The sequence below is a fragment of the Chenopodium quinoa genome, unplaced genomic scaffold, assembly GCF_001683475.1.
Source record: "Chenopodium quinoa cultivar QQ74 unplaced genomic scaffold, ASM168347v1, whole genome shotgun sequence".
Taxonomy (NCBI): domain Eukaryota; kingdom Viridiplantae; phylum Streptophyta; class Magnoliopsida; order Caryophyllales; family Amaranthaceae; genus Chenopodium; species Chenopodium quinoa.
The window spans coordinates 4327259-4347671 of NW_018743574.1; the positions used below are offsets into that span (position 1 = coordinate 4327259).

Sequence of the window (20413 nt, forward strand, 5' to 3'; positions counted from 1 at the left end):
TATATACAAATTAACTAACTCATTTGTTAATGATATTTCCTTGGCTTAGTAGTTAACATCTATTCTTGTGTCAAGTATGTTAGGTCTGCTAATCACTAATGGCATAAGTTGATTACCTTAAGTATACCACGTCATTATGTACATATATGGAGAGCAATTTGCCAATTGGTATACAAAGTTTGAAAATTTCCATAATTGAAACATTTTTGAAAGAGTATATTAAACTGTTTTAAAAATCATATATTTAAAATATGCATTTCACTATATATTGTATCATGGAAGGATACATCAAATATATAACTTTGTATTTTACTATTTTTTTTTCTCCATTAGTGCTCTCCTCATATTATATTTTAATATACTACCTCCAATTTTATTTAATGCAAATTTGAGGTATTATTTGAGAGATACAAAGCATAAAATATTTCAAAGTTTTAACTTGAAAAAATCGGAGGTAGTATTTAATTTTAACTCTCCTCCACACTATTATTACTCACTCTTGTTTTTTAAGTTTTTATTTTTTTTAATTCTTCAATTACTTCCACTACCATTATATTTTATTATTTTACGGTTTACACTGTTTTTCTTAAAACTATATACTCCGTATACAGAAAAATTGAACAGGTTACAGAAGGAGTATACATCAAAGTATATGAGGTCAAATTAGTATATTAACACGTAGGACAGAGAGAGAAAGAAAAGTGTGAAAAGGAAATGAAGAGAGCCAGTAAAAGGTAGCCAAGTGGACAAGCTAGAAAACGAACTCGTAGGGTCTATAAATAGGAAGCCAAGAGGTGAGCATTCGACTCACTCCCAACCTTCTCAAATTCAGTCGAAGAAAGAGAGATAAAACAGCGAATACATACTTCTCGTCTTTCTTCACAGCTGTTCTTTTCTTGTTCCTCATTTCAGTCTTTATCTCTTTCTCTCTCCTCTTATCTAATTCTATATTAAAGAAAAAAAAAAAAAAAAAAACAGAGATCCTTAATTTTTTAAAAAAAAACAAAAATGTTTATCGAAGATTTTAAGGTTGAAAGCCCAAATGTCACATACAGTGACAACGAAATTCATTCGATTTATAACTATGAAACTACTGAATTGGTTCATGAAAATCGCAAAGGTTCTGGTTATCAATGGATTGTTAAACCCAAATCTGTCAAATATGAATTTAAAACTGACACCCATGTCCCTAAACTTGGGTATTTTTTCTTAATCCCTTCATTTTTTTTTATATATAATATAATGTTTTTATGCGTATTTTAATTTTATCATATGGTTGATTTAATTCAGGGTGATGTTGGTGGGTTGGGGTGGCAACAATGGCTGTACCCTCACCGGTGGTGTCATCGCTAATCGCGAGTAAGCTTCCATTTTCTTGCTTTTATCGCCCTTTTTGTTTAATTTTTAAAGTACGAGTAATATTTAATTCAATATTGCATGTTTGTGTTTGATTTATTAAATTGAAGATTCAACATTAAAAAAAAATAAATATTAAATTGAGGGATGATTGGATTTACAGGGGAATTTCATGGGCAACAAAGGACAAGGTTCAACAAGCCAACTATTTTGGATCCCTTACTCAGGCATCCTCTATTCGTGTTGGCTCTTTCAATGGCGAAGAAATTTATGCTCCTTTTAAGAGTCTCCTTCCTATGGTATGTATTTTTCGACTTCGTGCATGCCATTTTTTTTTTTTCATCGTTTAAGGTTATGCACAAGTTTTATCATGCGCAAGTTTTTTGAAGGTGTCCATAGCTTGTATAATTGTATCATGTTTAATCGTATAAGTAATAATGCGTTGATATTTTATAATACGAGTTAGTTGATCAAATCGAGTCAAGTGCTCAAATAATATGGAATAAAAAGAATATTTAATTTATGTGGTCACTTGGTGAGTGGTGGCCATTTTGTGCGTGCTTCATTTTTATTCCCAAAAAGAAACTTTTGAGAAACGAATGGGGCATAAGTGAAAGGAGGGTCAACATCGATTATTGGATTTTTATTCTATTTTGCATCAACTTGTGCAACTAGTCAAAATTTTGATCTTGTGGTACAAATTTGCTACCTACGTTGGATTGCCCCATTAGACAATTGATTCTCACCTTGGTAATGTTTCAAATGGGGGTATGTAATTTAGCGGGTCAATTGACTATGACCATGTACAAACTCTTAACAAAATAAGTAATCTACTAATCTTATATGTGTAAATTTCTATAAAGGGTTAAAAGCTTATGTTGGCGATTGTAACAATGTATCTTGTCTGTTCGGAATTAATAGTCGTGTTGATATGATATATATCAAACTAGTATGGTTAATTAAGGTGTCTTGAATGATAATGAAGAATTTATATTTGGGATGAAACAGGTTAATCCGGATGACATTGTTTTTGGGGGCTGGGACATTAGTGACATGAACTTAGCAGATGCAATGACCAGGGCTAAAGTCTTGGACATTGATTTGCAAAAGCAATTGAGGCCCTACATGGAGCACATGATTCCCCTTCCTGGTATTTACGACCCGGATTTTATTGCTGCCAACCAAGATTCTCGTGCTAACAACATCATTAAGGGCACTAAGAAGGAGCAACTTGAGCAAGTCATTAAGGACATTAGGTATATGCTTGTTTAATTAATTGCCGATATTTCTTATGTTAAATAAGTATTGCTAGTGTCACCTTTTTTAATTAGTTCAGATCATTAGCCTTTTTATTGTTAAATTTGTTATTTGTTGTTAATGTACACATGGACTCTTATTCGATATCAAATTGTAGTCTTGTACCCGTAAAACATGGGTACAATCACTTGGGCGTTTAAATTTAGGCAATAACATGAATTTTTTAGTGAAATGGCGGGAGGAAAGTAGAATCAGCAGATATAATGCAGGGTTAAAATTTTATATTGACAAGTTGCATCTGAATTGAAACTGAAGGGAGTTTAAGGAGAACAACAAAGTGGACAAGGTTGTGGTGCTTTGGACAGCAAACACAGAAAGGTACAGCAATGTCGTGGTGGGGCTGAATGACACCACAGAGAACCTGATGGCAGCTATTGATAGGAATGAGTCCGAGATCTCACCATCGACTTTGTATGCAATCGCCTGTGTCCTTGAAAATGTGCCTTTCATCAATGGTAGTCCTCAGAACACCTTTGTCCCTGGACTCATTGATCTGGCCATTAAGAACAACTCTTTGATTGGAGGAGATGACTTCAAGAGTGGTCAGACTAAGATGAAATCCGTGCTTGTTGACTTCCTTGTTGGTGCTGGTATTAAGGTATACCTTTTGATAGTAATACCTAATAACTTGTATGTATAATTGTTGTGAATATGTATTGATTAAAGTATTTGGAATGACAGCCAACATCAATTGTGAGTTACAACCACTTGGGAAACAATGACGGGATGAACTTGTCAGCACCTCAGACGTTCAGGTCTAAAGAGATATCAAAGAGTAATGTGGTTGACGACATGGTTGCTAGCAATGGTATCCTGTATGAGCCTGGTGAACACCCTGACCATGTTGTTGTCATCAAGGTATATATATTGCTCTTTTGCCAAAGGAATGTGATTTTTGTGTCACTGTGTTTTGCTAATGATAATTGGACTAACATTTTTGCATGTGCTCTGTGTAAATGAAGTATGTTCCATATGTGGGAGACAGCAAGAGAGCCATGGATGAGTACACATCCGAGATATTCATGGGTGGTAAGAACACCATTGTCTTGCACAACACCTGTGAGGACTCGCTATTGGCTGCTCCAATCATCCTCGACTTGGTTCTTCTTGCTGAGCTTAGCACTCGTATCCAGTTCAAGAGTGAAGCAGAGGTAATTAGTCATAGTAATGATGCACGGATATGTCAAATTGTCATTCATTATCTTCTCTGTCAATTGTAAATTTGTCATATTTATTGATGGTTGATGGATTTTGCAGGACAAGTTTCACTCCTTCCATCCAGTAGCTACCATACTCAGTTACCTCACTAAAGCACCTCTTGTAAGTCCAATTTACTTTCTTATCAATTTCTTTTGTTAGTTTCTGTTGATAGTTACCAGTTTGATTGCAAATTTGGAGGTGTTGCGCTAGAAAAAGCCACATGTAAACTAGTACATACTACATGAAACATAGGGATGTCTCTAGTGCAACTACGCTTGTCTTTGATGTGAAACATTGAATATAACATGTCCCACCAAAAAATTTGTAGTCATTTTCGCATCTTTAGTATTACTTATGTGTAATAAGTTGTGTACTAATAAGTTGTTTATTTAAAATCAATGTGACAGGTTCCACCAGGCACTCCAGTAGTGAACGCACTCTCAAAGCAGAGGGCAATGCTCGAGAACATAATGAGGGCGTGTGTAGGTTTGGCTCCTGAGAACAACATGATCCTTGAATACAAGTAGAATAGCATGTCACAAGCAGCACAGCAGCTGACGCCGCCACCTTTTTAAGGCATTGCCAATAAGAAGAGATGATCTGAAAGTAGTTAATTTGTGTTTAATGCTGCTGTGTTTTTGTATTAGTGTCTGAAAAGGCAGCACCCATTAATCAAATTTTAGCTTTTGTGGTGGTTATGCCCCTTGTTTTTTCATAATTTATCTTTGTTAATGTTTCTCAGGTTCAACAACCTTTTCAATTAGTGGTACCATTTTCTGTCTTTGTAATGTATATTTTCTGGTGTAAGCAGCATTCAGAGGCAAGCAGTTTTTTCCTGCTTAGCTTTAATCTATGTAATTAAATGTCTGAATTTGAAGTGTCTTGTGCATAACCTCAAGAGCTCAGCTCTAATATTTTCATATGATCATATAAACCGCTTGCAAAAATTTAACATAACTATGAACTACTTAGGAAGAATGTGAGACTCTGGTTGTTTTTGGATGCAATTAAATTACTAACCGGTAGACTAGTAGTAATATGAACTTGGAATCTTGGAAATAGTCCTATTTGATGTGATAAAATTGCTTGTAGGACTCGATTTAAGATTTGAAGCGACGGTATGTTTGAAATTTTGCGTAGAGCATTGTTACTTACTGCTGAAAATGTGAAGAGTATTTCCAGACAATTGAAATAGTGGTAAATTTGGAAAAGTGTCTGGAGTCTGAAGTAGCTAGAAAGTGGTAAGCAGGGACATTGGAAAGAATTAAGCATGTGCAACATAGTATTGATTATTGAATGAGACTTCCAGAGTTGATGGATGCTACATTTACACCACTGATTATGTATGGCTAACCCATTAACCTACCACGCTCTTGGTCCCGCTTGCTTGTGTGGTCCTCTACTACGACTCCACAAGTACTTTCTAGTAGTATTCTTTTTAGTGATGGACCGGTGGTGGGGCTGGTTTATTAGGAAGACCTTAGCAAAGGAACACTTTCCACTGTATTTCTGTATATGTGTATTGTATTGAGCCAAAAAGAATACGAAAAAAAAGAAGAGGAAATTACAGCTTAAAGGACTGAATCGTATGTTTTGGGCCAGCCCAACTATTGGGGGATAAAAATTGAAAGGTTCAATAATGCAACATGCCAGTCCTTTGGGCTCTATCTCTTAAATAACAGCTTCAACAACTGTTTTATTTGGATTTTGTGATTTTGGAGTTCCTTTGTTTTTATTTACATATGTTGTAACTTGTTTTGATTAATTTTTTTTAAATTGAAAACAAATATCAATATACATAAAATAAAATTAGGGGTCTGTTCTGATTTACTGAACAGAATTTGAACTTATTGGAGTTGAACTAAACTGAACTGAACTGAATTAATTGGAGTTGAAATGAACTGAACTGAATTATTTATGAAAGAAAGAAATTAGGAATTAAACTGAAAGTAAATTGAAGAGAACAAGCCCTAAGTTAAACCAAATTGATATAGAAAAAATTTTAAATCATAATTGTGCAAGTAGGAGATAAAATCAAAATAGTGCAAGGGTGTAAGTGGGTTGTGAAGCAAAAGTGGTACTCTATATTGATTATGATTTTTTTTTCTTTTTTTTTCTAGGATTGGCTCTTAATCAAAATATGTTACCTAAGGACAAGTTATGTTATTCTCATCTTTTTTTTGTTCTACCTAGGACCTGTTCTAATTTAGGGCTTGCTTGGTTCAGCTTATTTTTGTTAATGTGATCTGATTGGAATGTCAAATTTGACCAAACTTTGACCTTAAATATACGATAATCTACACGGAAAAAATTTATCAAGTGGGATGTGTTAGATTCATAATATTGTGTATTTTATTAATATGTGATTTTCATAATTTTTTTTCATTTCAAAATTAAAGATATTTAGTGATAAAAATTGCACATAAACCGATGATCTGATCTGAACTTATTTTTTCTGATCTAAAGTTATTTTTTCTGATATGAATTTATTTGTTTTGAAATAAGTAAAAATAAGGTAAACTAAACAAGGCCTTACTGAATTGAGTTGAACTGAACTGAACTAAATTGAATTAAACTGAATTGTTTATGAAAGAAGGAAATTAAGAACTGAATTGAACTAAACTGAACTGAATTGAATTGAAATTAAGCTGAAGAGAACATACCTTTATTTTATAAAATAACAAATCTAGATTAATAGATTAAAAAATATACTACTCCTTAATTGGTTTTAAGAAAGCCAGTATTGTATTTCATAAATTCAGGTGAACATGATACGGATTACGCGCTAATATGAAGCAAATTAAATGATTGACATTCATGTGTCTTAAAAACCTATGAATATAATATTTAAATTTGAAATGGGATATGAATCATATGATAGATATGACTATATGAGTTTACATTTGAATTCAAGCCAAATCATCAAAATGTATGTATGTACTTCCCCAAGGTGGTGCTCAACATCTTATCATAGGCAGCAGGTTCATAGGATTGACTTTAGGAAGATGGTGCCACACTCTACTGCATGCACTCTACCATTATTTCAAAATAATATGTACTCGTACTACAGTAGTATATTTAATGTTTGTTTTGATAATAAAAAAATGAAGGCTTGAAATTAGACCAAGTACTAGAGTTATGTTTAGGTCTCATAGCACATGGGAGCTTCAAAAAAGAAAAAAACAAGTAAAGCAACAAAAGAGGTTCATATGACAAAGGTAGGCATATAAGTTAAGCTTAAAAGGGTAAAAAAGAGGGAATGAGGGGGTAAAATGGTAAATGCAAAGGCAGAGGAGGTGAAGATGTTGAGCCCATTCAATATTATTGGCACAGTAAAAAAAATAAAAAATGGGAATGGTAAATGAGACTGACATGTCAACCAGCTCAAGTCACTTCCTGCATTGCCATTGTTAATGCACTTATACACAAACAGAACACCTCCTTGGACTCCCCCCATCTATACTTTTCTAGCTTTTTTTTTTTTTTTAAAAAAAAAAAAAAAAAAATCATACTATTAATTTCTTAGATGTATTTTCCTTAATTAAGTATTAATAATTAAATGTTTGTAAAATTAATAAAAAGTTAATACTATAAAACTTATTAATATGTATACCTGTAACAACATTTTACTTGATACTACAGTAAGTCAATAACGTTTACTTGAGTATGTTAGTAAAAATATAGTCAATGTTTACGTATAAATGGTGAAAAAAGTCAACTTATATCGATTATTATACTAGAATAGATGGAGTAATTTATTTGTTCATACCAATAGTTTACTAACCTAATCAATACAACTCTTATTAAGCAATCTCTTAAGCGAGGAATAGGGTGATACTATTTGTTTGGGTATCAGGTAGAATATTGTGAGGAATAGGTTTAACCTCCTGCAGTTCTGTAGCAATGTTATTGGGGTATGTGATAAGCCTGACACCTGTTAACAAGTTGACTTTCTTAATTTGTGCAACTTCTTGTATTATTATTGCTGCACTTTTTTAGAATCCAGGAGTACATAGATTGTAGTATTAGAGAAAATAAATGGATGATTTATTCAATAAATAAAAAGGAAAAAATGGGTGCACATTTACTGAAAATCTATACTGCAAAGTATAATAACTAAAAAGGTCCTACCGGGAGTCGAACCCAGGTCGCTGGATTCAAAGTCCAGAGTGCTAACCACTACACCATAGAACCTCTTGATATTTGTAAATAGCTAAAATAATTTAATAAACGCAAATTTGGGAGATATCATTCAGTATCAAACAAAAATAACATATGTGCACTTTATTAAAATATAGAGGGAAATATTTTTATCGTGATGGATAGAAATGCTTGATGAATGATGATAGAATATAGATCCATCCTGAAATATAGATCAAGTTAAATAAGCAAGGTAGACAATTTAGAAGAAAATTCACATTAAAGTTCGGATTATTAAAAAACAATCCAAAGTTGGAATTATTTTGGGCAATCGAGTAAAGTTGAGATTATTTCTGTTAATTTTTCTTTTTTTCTCTTTTTTTTTTTTTTTTTTTTTTGAACTGCCTAGGAGATGCATCATGCATGCATTATACTTGTTATGTAAAGCATTGCCATGACCATGCTATAATTTTCTTGAAGAGAAGTCAAATTATGGATAGTCAATTATACCTAATTTATACTTTAGTATTTAAAAACCCAAATCATCATCCTCATAATGCCACATGTAACTAATATTTTTCATCAATGCCACATGTCATCTCATTTAGCCTTTCTCATATTAAAAATAATACACTAGCTTTAATTCAATACATGAATGAATGTTTGGTTCACTTTCCCTCAACTTAATATCTTCTACAATTACATTCAATTTTCACCTCTTTTTCTCCTTTATAAACTATTCATTTTCCAATAAAAAATATATTATAAAATTAAAAATTATATTATATACCTATAAACAATCCGTGCATTGCACGGGCCAGAAGGCTAGTTTGCTCTTTCAAAGGAGATGCATTATACAGTTTGTATCCAAATGTCCAATTTTGCTAAAAAACGAACATGGTCTTTTCGTACATTTGAAATCATGTATATATGTAAGACCGTAACTATTACTCTTTCAATCCCTCTCTAGAACATCAATTTGCCTTCCTAATTAGTCTGTCCCTTGAAATTGCAAAAATTGCTCCAATGTATATGTACTTATACATCATCCTCTATGTAACGTCTCTTTATTTATCTTCAATTCACAAATTTACACTCAATTAGTACAACTCTTAATTCCATCCTATAGTCCTTAACAAAATGAGAAATGAGAATGCGACAACAAATGAAAATGACAAAGAAAGAATCCATGATACCAAATAAATTACACGAGGGAAGCATTAATTTTGACGAGTACTAGGACAACAATCTGGAGTAAGGCCCTGTTCTCTTCACCTTAAAAAAATTATATTATTTAAAAATATTTTCAGTTCAGTAAAAATAAGTTCAGTTTAGTAAAATTAATTTCAGTTCAGTAAAAATAATTTCAGTTCAGTAAAAATAAGTTCAGTTCAGCAAAATTCAGTTTTATTAAAGAAGAATTATAATAGAAAATCAGTAAAAATAATTTCAGTCAGCAAAAATAATTTCAGTTCAGTAAAATTAATTTAAGTTTAGTAAAAATAATTTAAGTTCAGCAAAAATAATTTCAGTTCAGTAAAAATAATTTCAGTTCAGCAAAATTAAGGGGAAGAGAACGAGGCCTAACTACATAAAATTACTCCTAACTATTTTTAGTTCAACTCGATCTTTTTCAAGCATTAATGCATTACTACGTATTGATTTACATATAATTATTACACTTCAATTTTTGCTTGGTTAAGCTATACACGTACTTAACTTAGGGCATGTTTTCTTCAGATTATTTTCAGTTCTAATAAATTTAGTTCAACTCAGTTCAGTTCCAATCAATTCAGTTTTTAATTTCCTTCTCTCATAAAATATTTAGTTAGGTTCAGTTTAGTTTAGCTCCAATCAGTTCAGTTCAGTCAATCAGTACATGCCCTATCTATTTTTTTCTAATTAGTATTTTAAATTAACTTATTATAGTGCAAATTGAATTACTTACTCTAATTTTGTAAGGAAGTATATTTTTACTTTATATTCCGTATAAGACTAAAGTTAACTTTATTAACGGCCCATATTAGTCAAAAGAAATAAATGAGTGTGATTTAATCTAATTTAATAACTACAATTTTATCGTGGCTATTTAAAAATTGTCCTAAACAAACTTCCTTGTATAAAATCAATTCAATTATTTGGAGGGATTACTCATTCATGAAGTCATGTACCTGAGATTTGTTCGAAGAAGCTATGCGAATTTTCCTCTATAGATTTGTTCGAACAAGCAACTGAGCAAGTACCTCATACTACTCATAGGCGCATAGCTAGACATATAAGACAGCAAACATTATAATGTGACCATCTGATTCATAGTACTCGTAACTCCTAATTCCAAAATCTACTGTTTTTTCTCTTTTTGTTTTAATTTTATTTACATTTTTAATTCCCTTTTATCCCAATAAAAATCCAGGAAATAACGCGACACGAGGTTTTGTTATTTCACTTTCAATGTCTGTTTTCTTCCCTTCATTAACTCTTGTTTAGAAGACAGAAGAGATCAATGTCAGTGTATATAAATATCAGAGTATTTTCTCTGTTACAAAACCAACATTATTTTGAAGTTTAATGTATACACTTTTTTTTTTCAACTTGATTTGTTAGAAGTTGAGAGATGGATAAAGTGGAGGTTGGGAGAGTAGGAAGATCCTCAACAAGTGAGAGATTAGTAGAGGTAAATTCGATTAGTCCGACCCCGGATAGCGCGAAATTAACATCAATTGCCAGAAAAAGTTGTCATAAACAAGTTCAACAACATGAACAACACCCTAAAAGTAGAGGAATGAAGATGTTCAACAAGGTTCAAGTTGTGTATTATCTCACTCGGAATGGGCAGCTCGAACACCCTCATTATATGGAGGTCTCCCACTTAGCCACCCAACCCCTTCGCCTCAAAGGTATGCAAATAACATACTCGCTTTATGTTACTCCCTTCATCTCATTTTATTTTTGGTTCAAATGGGACAAGTAAAATTAGATGATAATAAGAGTATTTAGTTGATTAATTTTTATTAATTGCGAGTAGTTGTGGATAAATGTTTATTATTAAGAAGAATTTGGCTAGTACGTACGTATTATTTTATATATGCATCCTGATTCTCAAGTCAATTGCTCTATCCGAAGCTTGTTGTTACACCCGGCCCTATAATATGGTCCTCTCCTATAATGTAATTAACTGATTAATTGTGTATTAGGAAATAATCATAAACCATGCATGTATCTTGTAATTTGAATAATTTTTTCGGACACTTTTTATGTATAGTATACTTCGTATGTTATTATTAACTATTTCAGGACGGAGAGAGTATATTTAGTCGACTTTTGATTTTTATATCATGGGGATTATAATATGGCTTTAACTAGATACAGAGTACAGAGTATATAATATGGTTTGTTAGGAAACATGCATGAAATAATGTGTTATACATCTGAATTGGCACATGATACAGATGTCGTAGACAGATTAGCGGTGCTAAGAGGGAAAGCAATGCCTAGTCAATATTCATGGTCTTGCAAAAGGTAAATCTATTACTATTTCCATCACTATCACTCTTTGTAACATGTATCATGACAGATTAATTTGAGTTTATTTTGCGTAATTGTGTAAGAATTTCGATGTTAATTGTATAATTTGTATGTAGGAGCTATAAAAATGGATATGTATGGAATGACTTAACGGAGAATGATATTATCTATGCTTCTGAGGGATCTGAATATGTGCTCAAAGGATCTGAACTCCTACAAGAGAAAGACTACTCTGGTTAGTAATTTCTTGTTACACTATGGTAATACAATTATTGAATTATATGTGAAATCAAAATAACACTTTTCGGATTTCGGAAAAGGGTAACATTATCATGTGGTGTTACTGTAACAAGACTACGCCAGAGTTAGTATGGAGTATGTTGTATGCATAACTTTTGTTATTCAACTACATGGTGTTTGTTTTTGATGTTGTCTTCTTATTATGATAACAACCTTTTGTCATACACTTCCTTTTGGTTATGTTTAGGTTCATTTTTACCTGTCTTTTTCTTGGTCTTGATACATTCCTTCTGTTTTTTTTGGTATTATTTGTTCTAGAATTTGTTGGGCATGTAAGTTTTTAAATTTGCTAATTTATGTTTGTCAGAATACTAAAGACAGAGAATACTTATATACTCATAATTGTTTCTGCTTTTAGCTTTGAGAGAACAATAACCTCTGCTGCTTTTTGCTAGCTAAACTATGAATATATTTGGTGGAGTATGTTATGAAATATCATCAGTTAACACATCCTAGTAATGATTTATGAATGGCAGAGATAAGATTAGAAGAGCTTCAAATCAAAAGGGGGCAGCAAAGGCAAGACAGTCGCATAAAAACAAATGGATTGGTGATGAACAAATCAAGTGGCACACATGAAGGACAGAGTTATAGACAAGTAGCAACCAAGCATCAGGAACAAAATGCTATTGTTAAGAACTATGAGCATACTGACAATAACAACGATGATGATGAGGAGGAGGAAGATGACGAAGAGAAGGGAAGCTGCAATAGCTCAAATGCGCCTTATCCAGCTACTCAGATGGAGCAAGAAGAATCTTACTCCCTGCCTTCCACTTCTTCCACAAACTCGGACAAACAGCCGCCACCACCAACACAAGTAGCCAAAACAACTGCCTCAGAATCCAAAAGATATGATGAGAAAGGAACTACTAGAATCATTGAGGAGGATGGGGAACCAGCAGTTTCCACAAGCTTGACTCGCAACAGCACGGTCCTCCTCCAACTGATAGCATGTGGAGGAGGTGGGATAGCAGCTCCCCAGGACAAGGCCAAGGACAAACCCAAACCCAATGTTGGGAGCAACAGAAACTTTAACTTCAGCATGAAGAGTAGTTTTATGCCATGCTTGAAGCAGCAACTAAGTACTCGAGCTGTGAGTACAAGTAATAAGGCGATTCCTCTACGTGTTAAAGCAGGAGCAACAGGAAATGAACAACCACCCTGCAGCATTAATCAGGAAGTGAGTAAGGAATGTGAAGACGAAGATATGATGATGGTAAGGTACATGTCTGAAAATCCCCGGTTTGGAAATTTACAATCAGAAGAGAAGGAATACTTCAGTGGTACCATCGTCGAGGCCATGAGTACTCATCATCAGCATACTCATTCTTCGGGCTCTGCCTCTAGTTACCCTCACCTCCCTCCTGTCTTCACCAAGTCTTCCTCCTACAACGAGCAAAGGTATGTATATTAAATTAAGCATATGATCAGTTTGTTACAATAATGTTAACTATTTTTTGTTCAATGTGTTTACAATTTGGTTGTACCTTACAGGAGCTGTAAGGCAGGACTACAAGCAGAAGCATCAGTAGCCGACATTGATGATGAGAAAGAAGACGCGAAAGTGAAAGGGTTTATCAAATTATGTATTCCTAGAAAGAAAAGTTTTTCTTCCACTGCTACCAAACATAATGCATAAGTTATGAGTTTATGAATCTCCCCCTCCCTTGTCAAACAACACATCAGGTGTACTAGTTAGTTCCTTAAGTTGTTGTAGCAGCCTAGCAGGTGTAACATACTAAATGTCAGAGCAATGTTTTTCTTAGGAAAGTAGGAAACTGGCTAAATGTTCGGCAATATTTTTGCAAACATAAACCTTATTACAAATCACAGGATCTAAAACTAAAGATTAGTAGAAGCATACATAATTAAGTAATTGGCTAATTGGGCCAAAGTTTTGGCAAAAAAGCATCTTTTGAGCGGGCTTTTGATGATCTAGCATATGTGAAACTATACAATCAGCCCACATTGTAAACAAACATTCTATAGCCCAATGTGGTTGCTTGTGATGAATCCGAAGATAATTGCTCCCTCCGTATTATAATAATTTCAAATTTTATACCATCATCTATTTAAGGTCAAGATTTGATCATATAACTATATAAGTTTAATTACTCGTATGTGCAAATGCAAATACTCGGTATGAATGTTATAAATCAGATCTGTGCTCTTGTTAGATTTGTTAGTATAATTTCTATATACGAGTATTAATTTTTCCTAATAGATTGTAAAAAGTCAAACAATGAAGGTAATTTTAAAACAAATGGAAATTTTATAGAGTTACAAAAAAAAAAAAAAAAAAACAAATGGTACTATTATAAGGACGACAACACATGAATTGTCAAATTTGTCATTGAAAGTAATGAAAGTTTATAGAGTGAAGACCGTCCACTTTCTTCTGTCTGAAGTCTGAACACTAATCAGAAAAATAATACTCCAAGATCCAAAGTCAACGGCATAAAAGGACTTATAGAAAGTTAGAATTGAGATCTGCGCCTAGTTTTTATCAATTGGGCTTTTTTAAAATGAGATTGACATACTTAAGCACTACTTCAGCTCACTAATTTTAGTTGTAAATGGTACTTTAAGGAATAAGGGTGAGGGACAAAACAATATCCGTTCTATACTAAGAATTTACTGTAGTATTATAAAATTAGTTTGTACATGTAGTAAAAATAAGCAAGAAGAGACAGAAGCGAAGTAGAGGGCGGGAGAGTAGGAAGCGGCGAGCAATACGGTTAAATTGGTTAAACTCTGATTCACATTATTCTCATTTGAATCATAAAGTCATTAAAGAAGCAGCACCTTCCTATTGCATCAGTGATCAGCACCCCCATGTGATTGCATGCCACAACTCACTCATCTAAGCTACTTCCCAATCTACCACTATATATCTACTTGTATTTCTATACATCATCTTACTTTCACCTCTTTTCAAATTCCTTCTACTTTTCTCTTACATATTGTGTGTCCATATAATTGTGAAGATGTCCAAGTTGGGGTTGCTCCTACTCGTTGCACTAGCCACTTTAGCAGCTACCACTGTGGCACTCGATACGCCTTACCAGCTCTCCGGTAGAGTCTACTGTGACACTTGCCATTTTGGTTTCGAGACTAACGTTACTAGATACATTCCTGGTAAACCCTTATTACCTTTCTATCCATTCCCTAATCCGTCTTTTAGAACATATTCTTACATGCACTCGAGTGTACATAAAAGTAGATGTAGAACACTCAGGTGCATAAAAGTGTTTTTTTTTCATCATCAGTTTTTTTTTTTTTTTTTTTATAAAAGTATTTGATAAATAACTGTTGATGACAAAATGACAGGAGCGGAAGTGCACCTAGAATGCAAGGATGAAAAATCGGATACAAAGTTGGTTTTCCGTGACGCAACCAAGACAAACGAGAGGGGAAGGTTCACCTTCCACGTAGGCGAGGACCACGGTGATCAGTACTGTGATGTAGTCCTAGTGAAGAGCCCTTGGCCACACTGCAAGAACATCGATCCAGTCCGAGGCCGATCTCGAGTTATTATTACAGACCTTAACGGCATCAGGTCTTTCCGTCGTCATGCCAACAACATGGGTTTCTTCCAGGATTACGTCTTTCCAGTTTGTAGCGACCTTTACAAGTTCTACTTCCATTCGGATGACATGTAAGAAGCCAAAGCCAGTAACATCAAAAAAACATAAGAAACCAGAGTTTTTTTATTTTTATTTTATATTTCGTTTTGAATAAAAATATATAAAAATTCTTGTACGTTCAAAAGAAACAAAAAAAAGAAAATTTAACTAAGCTAGATTCTGAAGAGAAAAGGTGACAAATGAACCAATCTTCTCATTGGTTTAAATTTATCCTATCTCCATAATTAGTGTACTCAACATACAATTAGTAATGCATTATTACTTTTATTAGTCTACTGCTATTCTGCTAGTCAGTACTCAGTAGTCGTTTAATGAATATATAGGTACTTTAATTGTGTTTGCTCATAAAATTTAAGGGTTGTAATGCTAATTCATACGTACACTTGATTAATTGCGCTTGAATTAGGTTTCGAATGTGTGATTAGTGTTATAGAATTTTTGTTGGTTGGATAAGCTGATTAACTGATCCAGGGTAGCAAATAACTAATTCAATAGAATACATATACATGTAGATGTGCGTGCGTGTTACATATTGCATAGTCACGTCTTTATAATGACAAATAATCACCATTAGACTTTTAATCAAAGAAAACACCGACTTTATACTATTAATAGACCTAATATAATGGTGTTCTGCTATTTCACATTGGATAAGAGATGCAAATAATTTGACAAACCTATTTCACTTTGAATTATAATCTGACTTGAGATGATTTAAAATTCTAAATTAACTACTTGGATTGGACTTTTTAGCACATTTTGACTGGAAATCTTGTGTTGATGTCATAAATTGATCCAGTTGGACAATGGCAACCTTCAGCTACCTTAGAAAGTTAGAAGGTTGCTTGACATTTCTCTTGTTATTTTTCTTCCATTATAAGGGTTGAAAAGCTAATTGTTTTGGGGATTGGTGGTGCTAATATATGATATAAAAATTTGAAAATTAAACACGTATCTAAATTTTATACTCTTAATTTAATAATAAAAATTAGACATTCACAGACTACACTGATAACACCTAATATGTTGAATACAATGATAAAAATAGACTGGACTAAGGGCCTATTCTAAATTACTGATTGGAGTTGAATTGAACTGAACTTTAATTAAGTTGAACTGAACATACCCTTAATACTAACAAAAAGATGTTCAATGATGTCTAAAAATTCAGGTGCCCAATTTGCCTATCATTGGGACAATGATCCGTATTTCTTTAATCCATATAATTATACTTTTATTGTATTGTACTCCGTAACTCATACTGTACTTCGTAGTTTGTATAATTTTTGTAGTATCTAAAAAAAAAAAATCAGGATCCCGAAACCCATGGCGGGAAATTCTGAATGCAGGTCACCCCCTCTCCCCTCAACTCATTCGGAAGCCATTGCCTTTGCGGCAGAGATAAGACAGAGAAATCATTTTTTCGGTAATAACATTTTCAAAGAATCAACAAATTACAGGAAATTTTTCATTTTTTCCATAATTTTCAATTTCAAACAATCAAGATCATTTTTTTTTTTAAATCATCTGAATCTCAATTTCCAACATTATTTTATACATTTTGAGTCCAGACAATTCATTTATGTATTACTACATTGTTGATCCAACTTGAAATATTATCATTATTATTAATAAAAAATTAAAAATGTCAAAAACAAGTCCTGCAGAAAATTCATCCACCTCTCCAACCTCCTCCTCTAATGATAACTCGTTTTCTTCCGTCGATAAACCTGTCAAGACATTCAAGAAAAAAAAGGTTCTTTCTTTTTCCAACTTTTTTTTAATCTAATTTTATTGAATTTCTTGTAATTTTATCTTTGTAATAATTTATTTTTTTGGTGGTGGGGGCATTAGTCCATAATACCAAAGATTTTCACCTCCAAGAAAAATGGCAAAATATCAGATGAAGAAGTTTCTGAATCAGGTCAATCAATCCACATCCTTTTGTTCTTTTAACTTCATCTTAATTTCTATCGGTTTGTAATGTACACCTTTAATCATTAAATTTTCACGTGTCAACTTAATATTGTTGTTTACGTACTTGTGTTAAGTATTAATTCCGTCAAAAAGTTACTCTGTAAATGATAAAAAACAAAAATTGCTTTGTATTGTAAGTCAATATAATACGTACATATATTTTTCTTGTACAATTTTGCTTGTATTAATAAGAAATTAGCCTATTTTACAGAAAGTGACAAAAAAATTGGTGAAAGAAAAAAGGCTTTCCTAGACGACTCTCGATTGATAAGAAAGAGTTTCTCAGGTGGGCCTTCTTATCATTTACGTATAGCTTTAAATCATTACGAGTATATGTTTTTAGTCTACAAAATAAATTTCTTGTCTTATGTAAATACGAAGTATAAATATGTAATGAATTAGTCAAACTTTATTTGAACAATATATATTTCCAGTTCATAATGTTATAGTCTTTGATTAGCTAACCTACTAGATACCAATTTTCCATATTGCGGCCCAACCAGGCATTAATATGTTTGAGGAAGAAGCAAAATGAGTAATGTCAAACGTGCTAAAATTGGTTTGCCATATAAAATCAAAAACTGAAATATATGACATTGCGAAATCAAATTATTGTACAAAATTGTTCTTGTTAACAGTTAACTTTACTAAAGTCTAATGTTTTTGTGGTGTACTAAAATGTGTAATAAATTTTCAGAAAGAAAGACTAATTCACATATTGAAGGGTTGGATTTGTCCAATTTTGATTCGTCTTTGGCATCAGTAGCACCTGTTACGGACAGCATAGATTATCGGTATGCATATATTTTCCTTATAATCTTATTGTTATGTATTTTAATCCTCCTCACTTGTTGAATTAGTTGCTTTGGATTGGATTTTGTAGGATATTTGTGGGAACTTGGAATGTAGGTGGGAGGACTCCAAATAATGAGCTTAACCTCGACGATTTCTTGCAGGTTGAAAGCTCTTCAGATATATATGTAGTTGGGTATGATTCTCTAGCTAATCTCCTTTCTAATGTGCCTAAATAGCAGCTTGTATGTCATTGTTTTATTCGAGGGATTGGTTAATCTCTGAGTTTTGTGAATATTGTCATGTCTAATTACAACAATATGAGTTTATGTGATTCTATTTAATTTTGCCATATAATAAAATTGTACTCTTTTCTTTCAGATTTCAGGAAATAGTACCTTTAAATGCAGGCAATGTTTTGGTGGAGGATAATGAACCTGCAGCAAGATGGCTAGCCTTAATAAACACAACATTAAATCGGAAAAATTATGATTCCTTGCATTCCCCGGGAGATTCAACTCATCCAAGCCCAAACACGAAAGCATCCAAGGACTCGAAATCCAACTTCTTTCAGAAGCCTAATCTGAAAGTTCTTAGTAAGAATTTCAGAGTAGACAGCAGCCTTGTTAAGACCTGTAATTGCTGTTTTGATTCAGTGACAGTACTTCCAGAAAGGCATAGACCACGGCGTATACATGACAATCCTTTCCAAACTCGTTACACAAGTAGCATGGAAGAATTATGTTCAATTGTTCCAGAATTACCTGCTGTCCCTGGTCTTAATGAATATAATCTCATTTCAAGCAAGCAAATGGTTGGCCTCTTTCTTTCGGTTTGGGCTCGAAAAGAATTAGTTCCATATATTGGGCATGTCAGAGTATCTACAATGGGCACCGGAATAATGGGCTATCTAGGGAACAAGGTACACTTTGTTTACATATAAAAAGCCTTAGTCTTAATTACTAAGTTTGCATTCGGAACAAATATACTACATACCGTCTTAAACAAATTTGTGAATCGATGTAATGACTTGTGTTGGATGATTTATGTGCAGGGATGTATATCAATAAGCATGACACTCCACAAAACTAGCTTGTGTTTTGTATGTTCTCATTTGGCTTCCGGTCAAAAGGAGGGAGATGAGCTTAGGAGGAATGCAGATGTATCTGATATATTAAAAGGGATGCAATTCCCAAAGATATGCAAGAAATCCGAAAAAAAGGCACCTGAGAAGATCATTGATCATGAGTATGCTTGTATTTACCTACTTTTCATATAAGCTTATTTAGCTCAATGTATACAACTCATTCACAACTTGATGTATAATATAAGATTGAATTGATTGCAGTCGAGTCCTTTGGTTTGGAGATCTTAACTATCGCGTGTCTTTGCCTTATGAAGAAGCTAGGCTTCTCCTAGAGGACAATGATTGGGATACCCTCCTCGAGAAAGATCAGGTTTGTGATCCTCCCATTTTAATTAATCAGATATTGTTCAATTCCTATTTCTTGAATAAAAATTACAAAATTGCTGTCTGTTACTCTGCGTTACATAATTAGTGTGACTTATATGCAGCTGATCCTAGAGAGAGATTCGGGTAGAGTGTTTAGTGGATGGAAAGAAGGACGAGTAATGTTTGCACCTACATATAAGTACACTCAAAATTCAGACATGTACGCGGGAGAGACTGCAAAATCCAAAAAGAAACGGCGAACCCCTGCCTGGTGTGACAGGATATTATGGCATGGACAAGGAATTAAACAATTGCACTATGCAAGAGGAGAATCGAGGTTTTCAGATCATCGGCCTGTATGTGCCGTGTTCTCTGTAGATGTGGAGGTGAAACGTAAAATAGGCACAAAATATAGGAAAGGTCATTCTTGCACTGGCTCCAGATTAAGTGAGTCTATGCCTCAACGTACAGTTTTTATGAGTACTGAATTCTAAGTTCTAACCACAATATAACAATCTTTTTTTTTTTTTTGTAAAGTTCATTAGATCATTCTTGTTGTAATTACTGAGAAAGTACAGCAGCAATAGCAATCTAAAATTTTGATATAGTTACACTAGTTTTATGTTAGTCTGACTGTACTAATAATTACTTTAATTTTTTCATTTCAGTTATAATAACTTGAAATTGAGTGTAGTTTAAAATG

General features: G+C 33.2%; 4 protein-coding genes and 1 non-coding gene across 5 annotated transcripts; 4 read left to right on the top strand and 1 right to left on the bottom strand.

Annotated features, from left to right (window-relative positions):
• The first annotated feature begins 793 nt into the window (after nt 1–793).
• On the top strand, nt 794–4765 carry LOC110682186 (inositol-3-phosphate synthase-like). Its single transcript, XM_021858454.1, has 9 exons — nt 794–1199; nt 1291–1359; nt 1520–1655; nt 2365–2612; nt 2929–3271; nt 3355–3531; nt 3636–3824; nt 3931–3993; nt 4281–4765. Exons 1-9 carry the CDS (start codon nt 1009–1011, stop codon nt 4398–4400), a joined length of 1536 nt encoding a protein of 511 aa, XP_021714146.1. The 5' UTR covers nt 794–1008; the 3' UTR covers nt 4401–4765.
• A 3230-nt stretch (nt 4766–7995) lies between these two features.
• Nucleotides 7996–8067, bottom strand: TRNAQ-UUG. The gene has a single exon. It is a non-coding gene; the product is annotated as a tRNA-Gln (tRNA).
• A 2210-nt stretch (nt 8068–10277) lies between these two features.
• On the top strand, nt 10278–13630 carry LOC110681700 (protein UPSTREAM OF FLC-like). The gene is made up of 5 exons (XM_021857835.1): nt 10278–10910; nt 11463–11532; nt 11655–11773; nt 12315–13242; nt 13336–13630. Exons 1-5 carry the CDS (start codon nt 10628–10630, stop codon nt 13478–13480), a joined length of 1545 nt encoding a protein of 514 aa, XP_021713527.1. The 5' UTR covers nt 10278–10627; the 3' UTR covers nt 13481–13630.
• A 1058-nt stretch (nt 13631–14688) lies between these two features.
• Nucleotides 14689–15838, top strand: LOC110681701 (protein DOWNSTREAM OF FLC-like). Its single transcript, XM_021857836.1, has 2 exons — nt 14689–14979; nt 15172–15838. The coding sequence occupies exons 1-2, from the start codon at nt 14829–14831 to the stop codon at nt 15501–15503; spliced, it is 483 nt and encodes a 160-aa protein (XP_021713528.1). The 5' UTR covers nt 14689–14828; the 3' UTR covers nt 15504–15838.
• Nucleotides 15839–17921: 2083 nt separating this feature from the next.
• Nucleotides 17922–20317, top strand: LOC110681703 (type I inositol polyphosphate 5-phosphatase 5-like). The gene is made up of 6 exons (XM_021857837.1): nt 17922–18259; nt 18349–18453; nt 18639–19179; nt 19312–19505; nt 19606–19714; nt 19833–20317. The coding sequence occupies exons 1-6, from the start codon at nt 18123–18125 to the stop codon at nt 20202–20204; spliced, it is 1458 nt and encodes a 485-aa protein (XP_021713529.1). The 5' UTR covers nt 17922–18122; the 3' UTR covers nt 20205–20317.
• The last annotated feature ends 96 nt before the right edge of the window (nt 20318–20413 follow it).

Coding starts and splice junctions, on each gene's coding strand:
- LOC110682186 (XM_021858454.1), top strand. CDS start 1,009: ATGTTTATCGAAGATTTTAAGGTTGAAAGCCCAAATGTCACATACAGT. Junction 2,613..2,928: donor CAAGTCATTAAGGACATTAG/GTATATGCTTGT, acceptor TTGAAACTGAAG/GGAGTTTAAGGAGAACAACA. Junction 3,994..4,280: donor ACCTCACTAAAGCACCTCTT/GTAAGTCCAATT, acceptor TCAATGTGACAG/GTTCCACCAGGCACTCCAGT.
- LOC110681700 (XM_021857835.1), top strand. CDS start 10,628: ATGGATAAAGTGGAGGTTGGGAGAGTAGGAAGATCCTCAACAAGTGAG. Junction 10,911..11,462: donor CCAACCCCTTCGCCTCAAAG/GTATGCAAATAA, acceptor CACATGATACAG/ATGTCGTAGACAGATTAGCG. Junction 11,533..11,654: donor TATTCATGGTCTTGCAAAAG/GTAAATCTATTA, acceptor ATTTGTATGTAG/GAGCTATAAAAATGGATATG.
- LOC110681701 (XM_021857836.1), top strand. CDS start 14,829: ATGTCCAAGTTGGGGTTGCTCCTACTCGTTGCACTAGCCACTTTAGCA. Junction 14,980..15,171: donor CGTTACTAGATACATTCCTG/GTAAACCCTTAT, acceptor ACAAAATGACAG/GAGCGGAAGTGCACCTAGAA.
- LOC110681703 (XM_021857837.1), top strand. CDS start 18,123: ATGTTTTTGTGGTGTACTAAAATGTGTAATAAATTTTCAGAAAGAAAG. Junction 18,260..18,348: donor ACGGACAGCATAGATTATCG/GTATGCATATAT, acceptor TGGATTTTGTAG/GATATTTGTGGGAACTTGGA. Junction 18,454..18,638: donor TCAGATATATATGTAGTTGG/GTATGATTCTCT, acceptor CTTTTCTTTCAG/ATTTCAGGAAATAGTACCTT.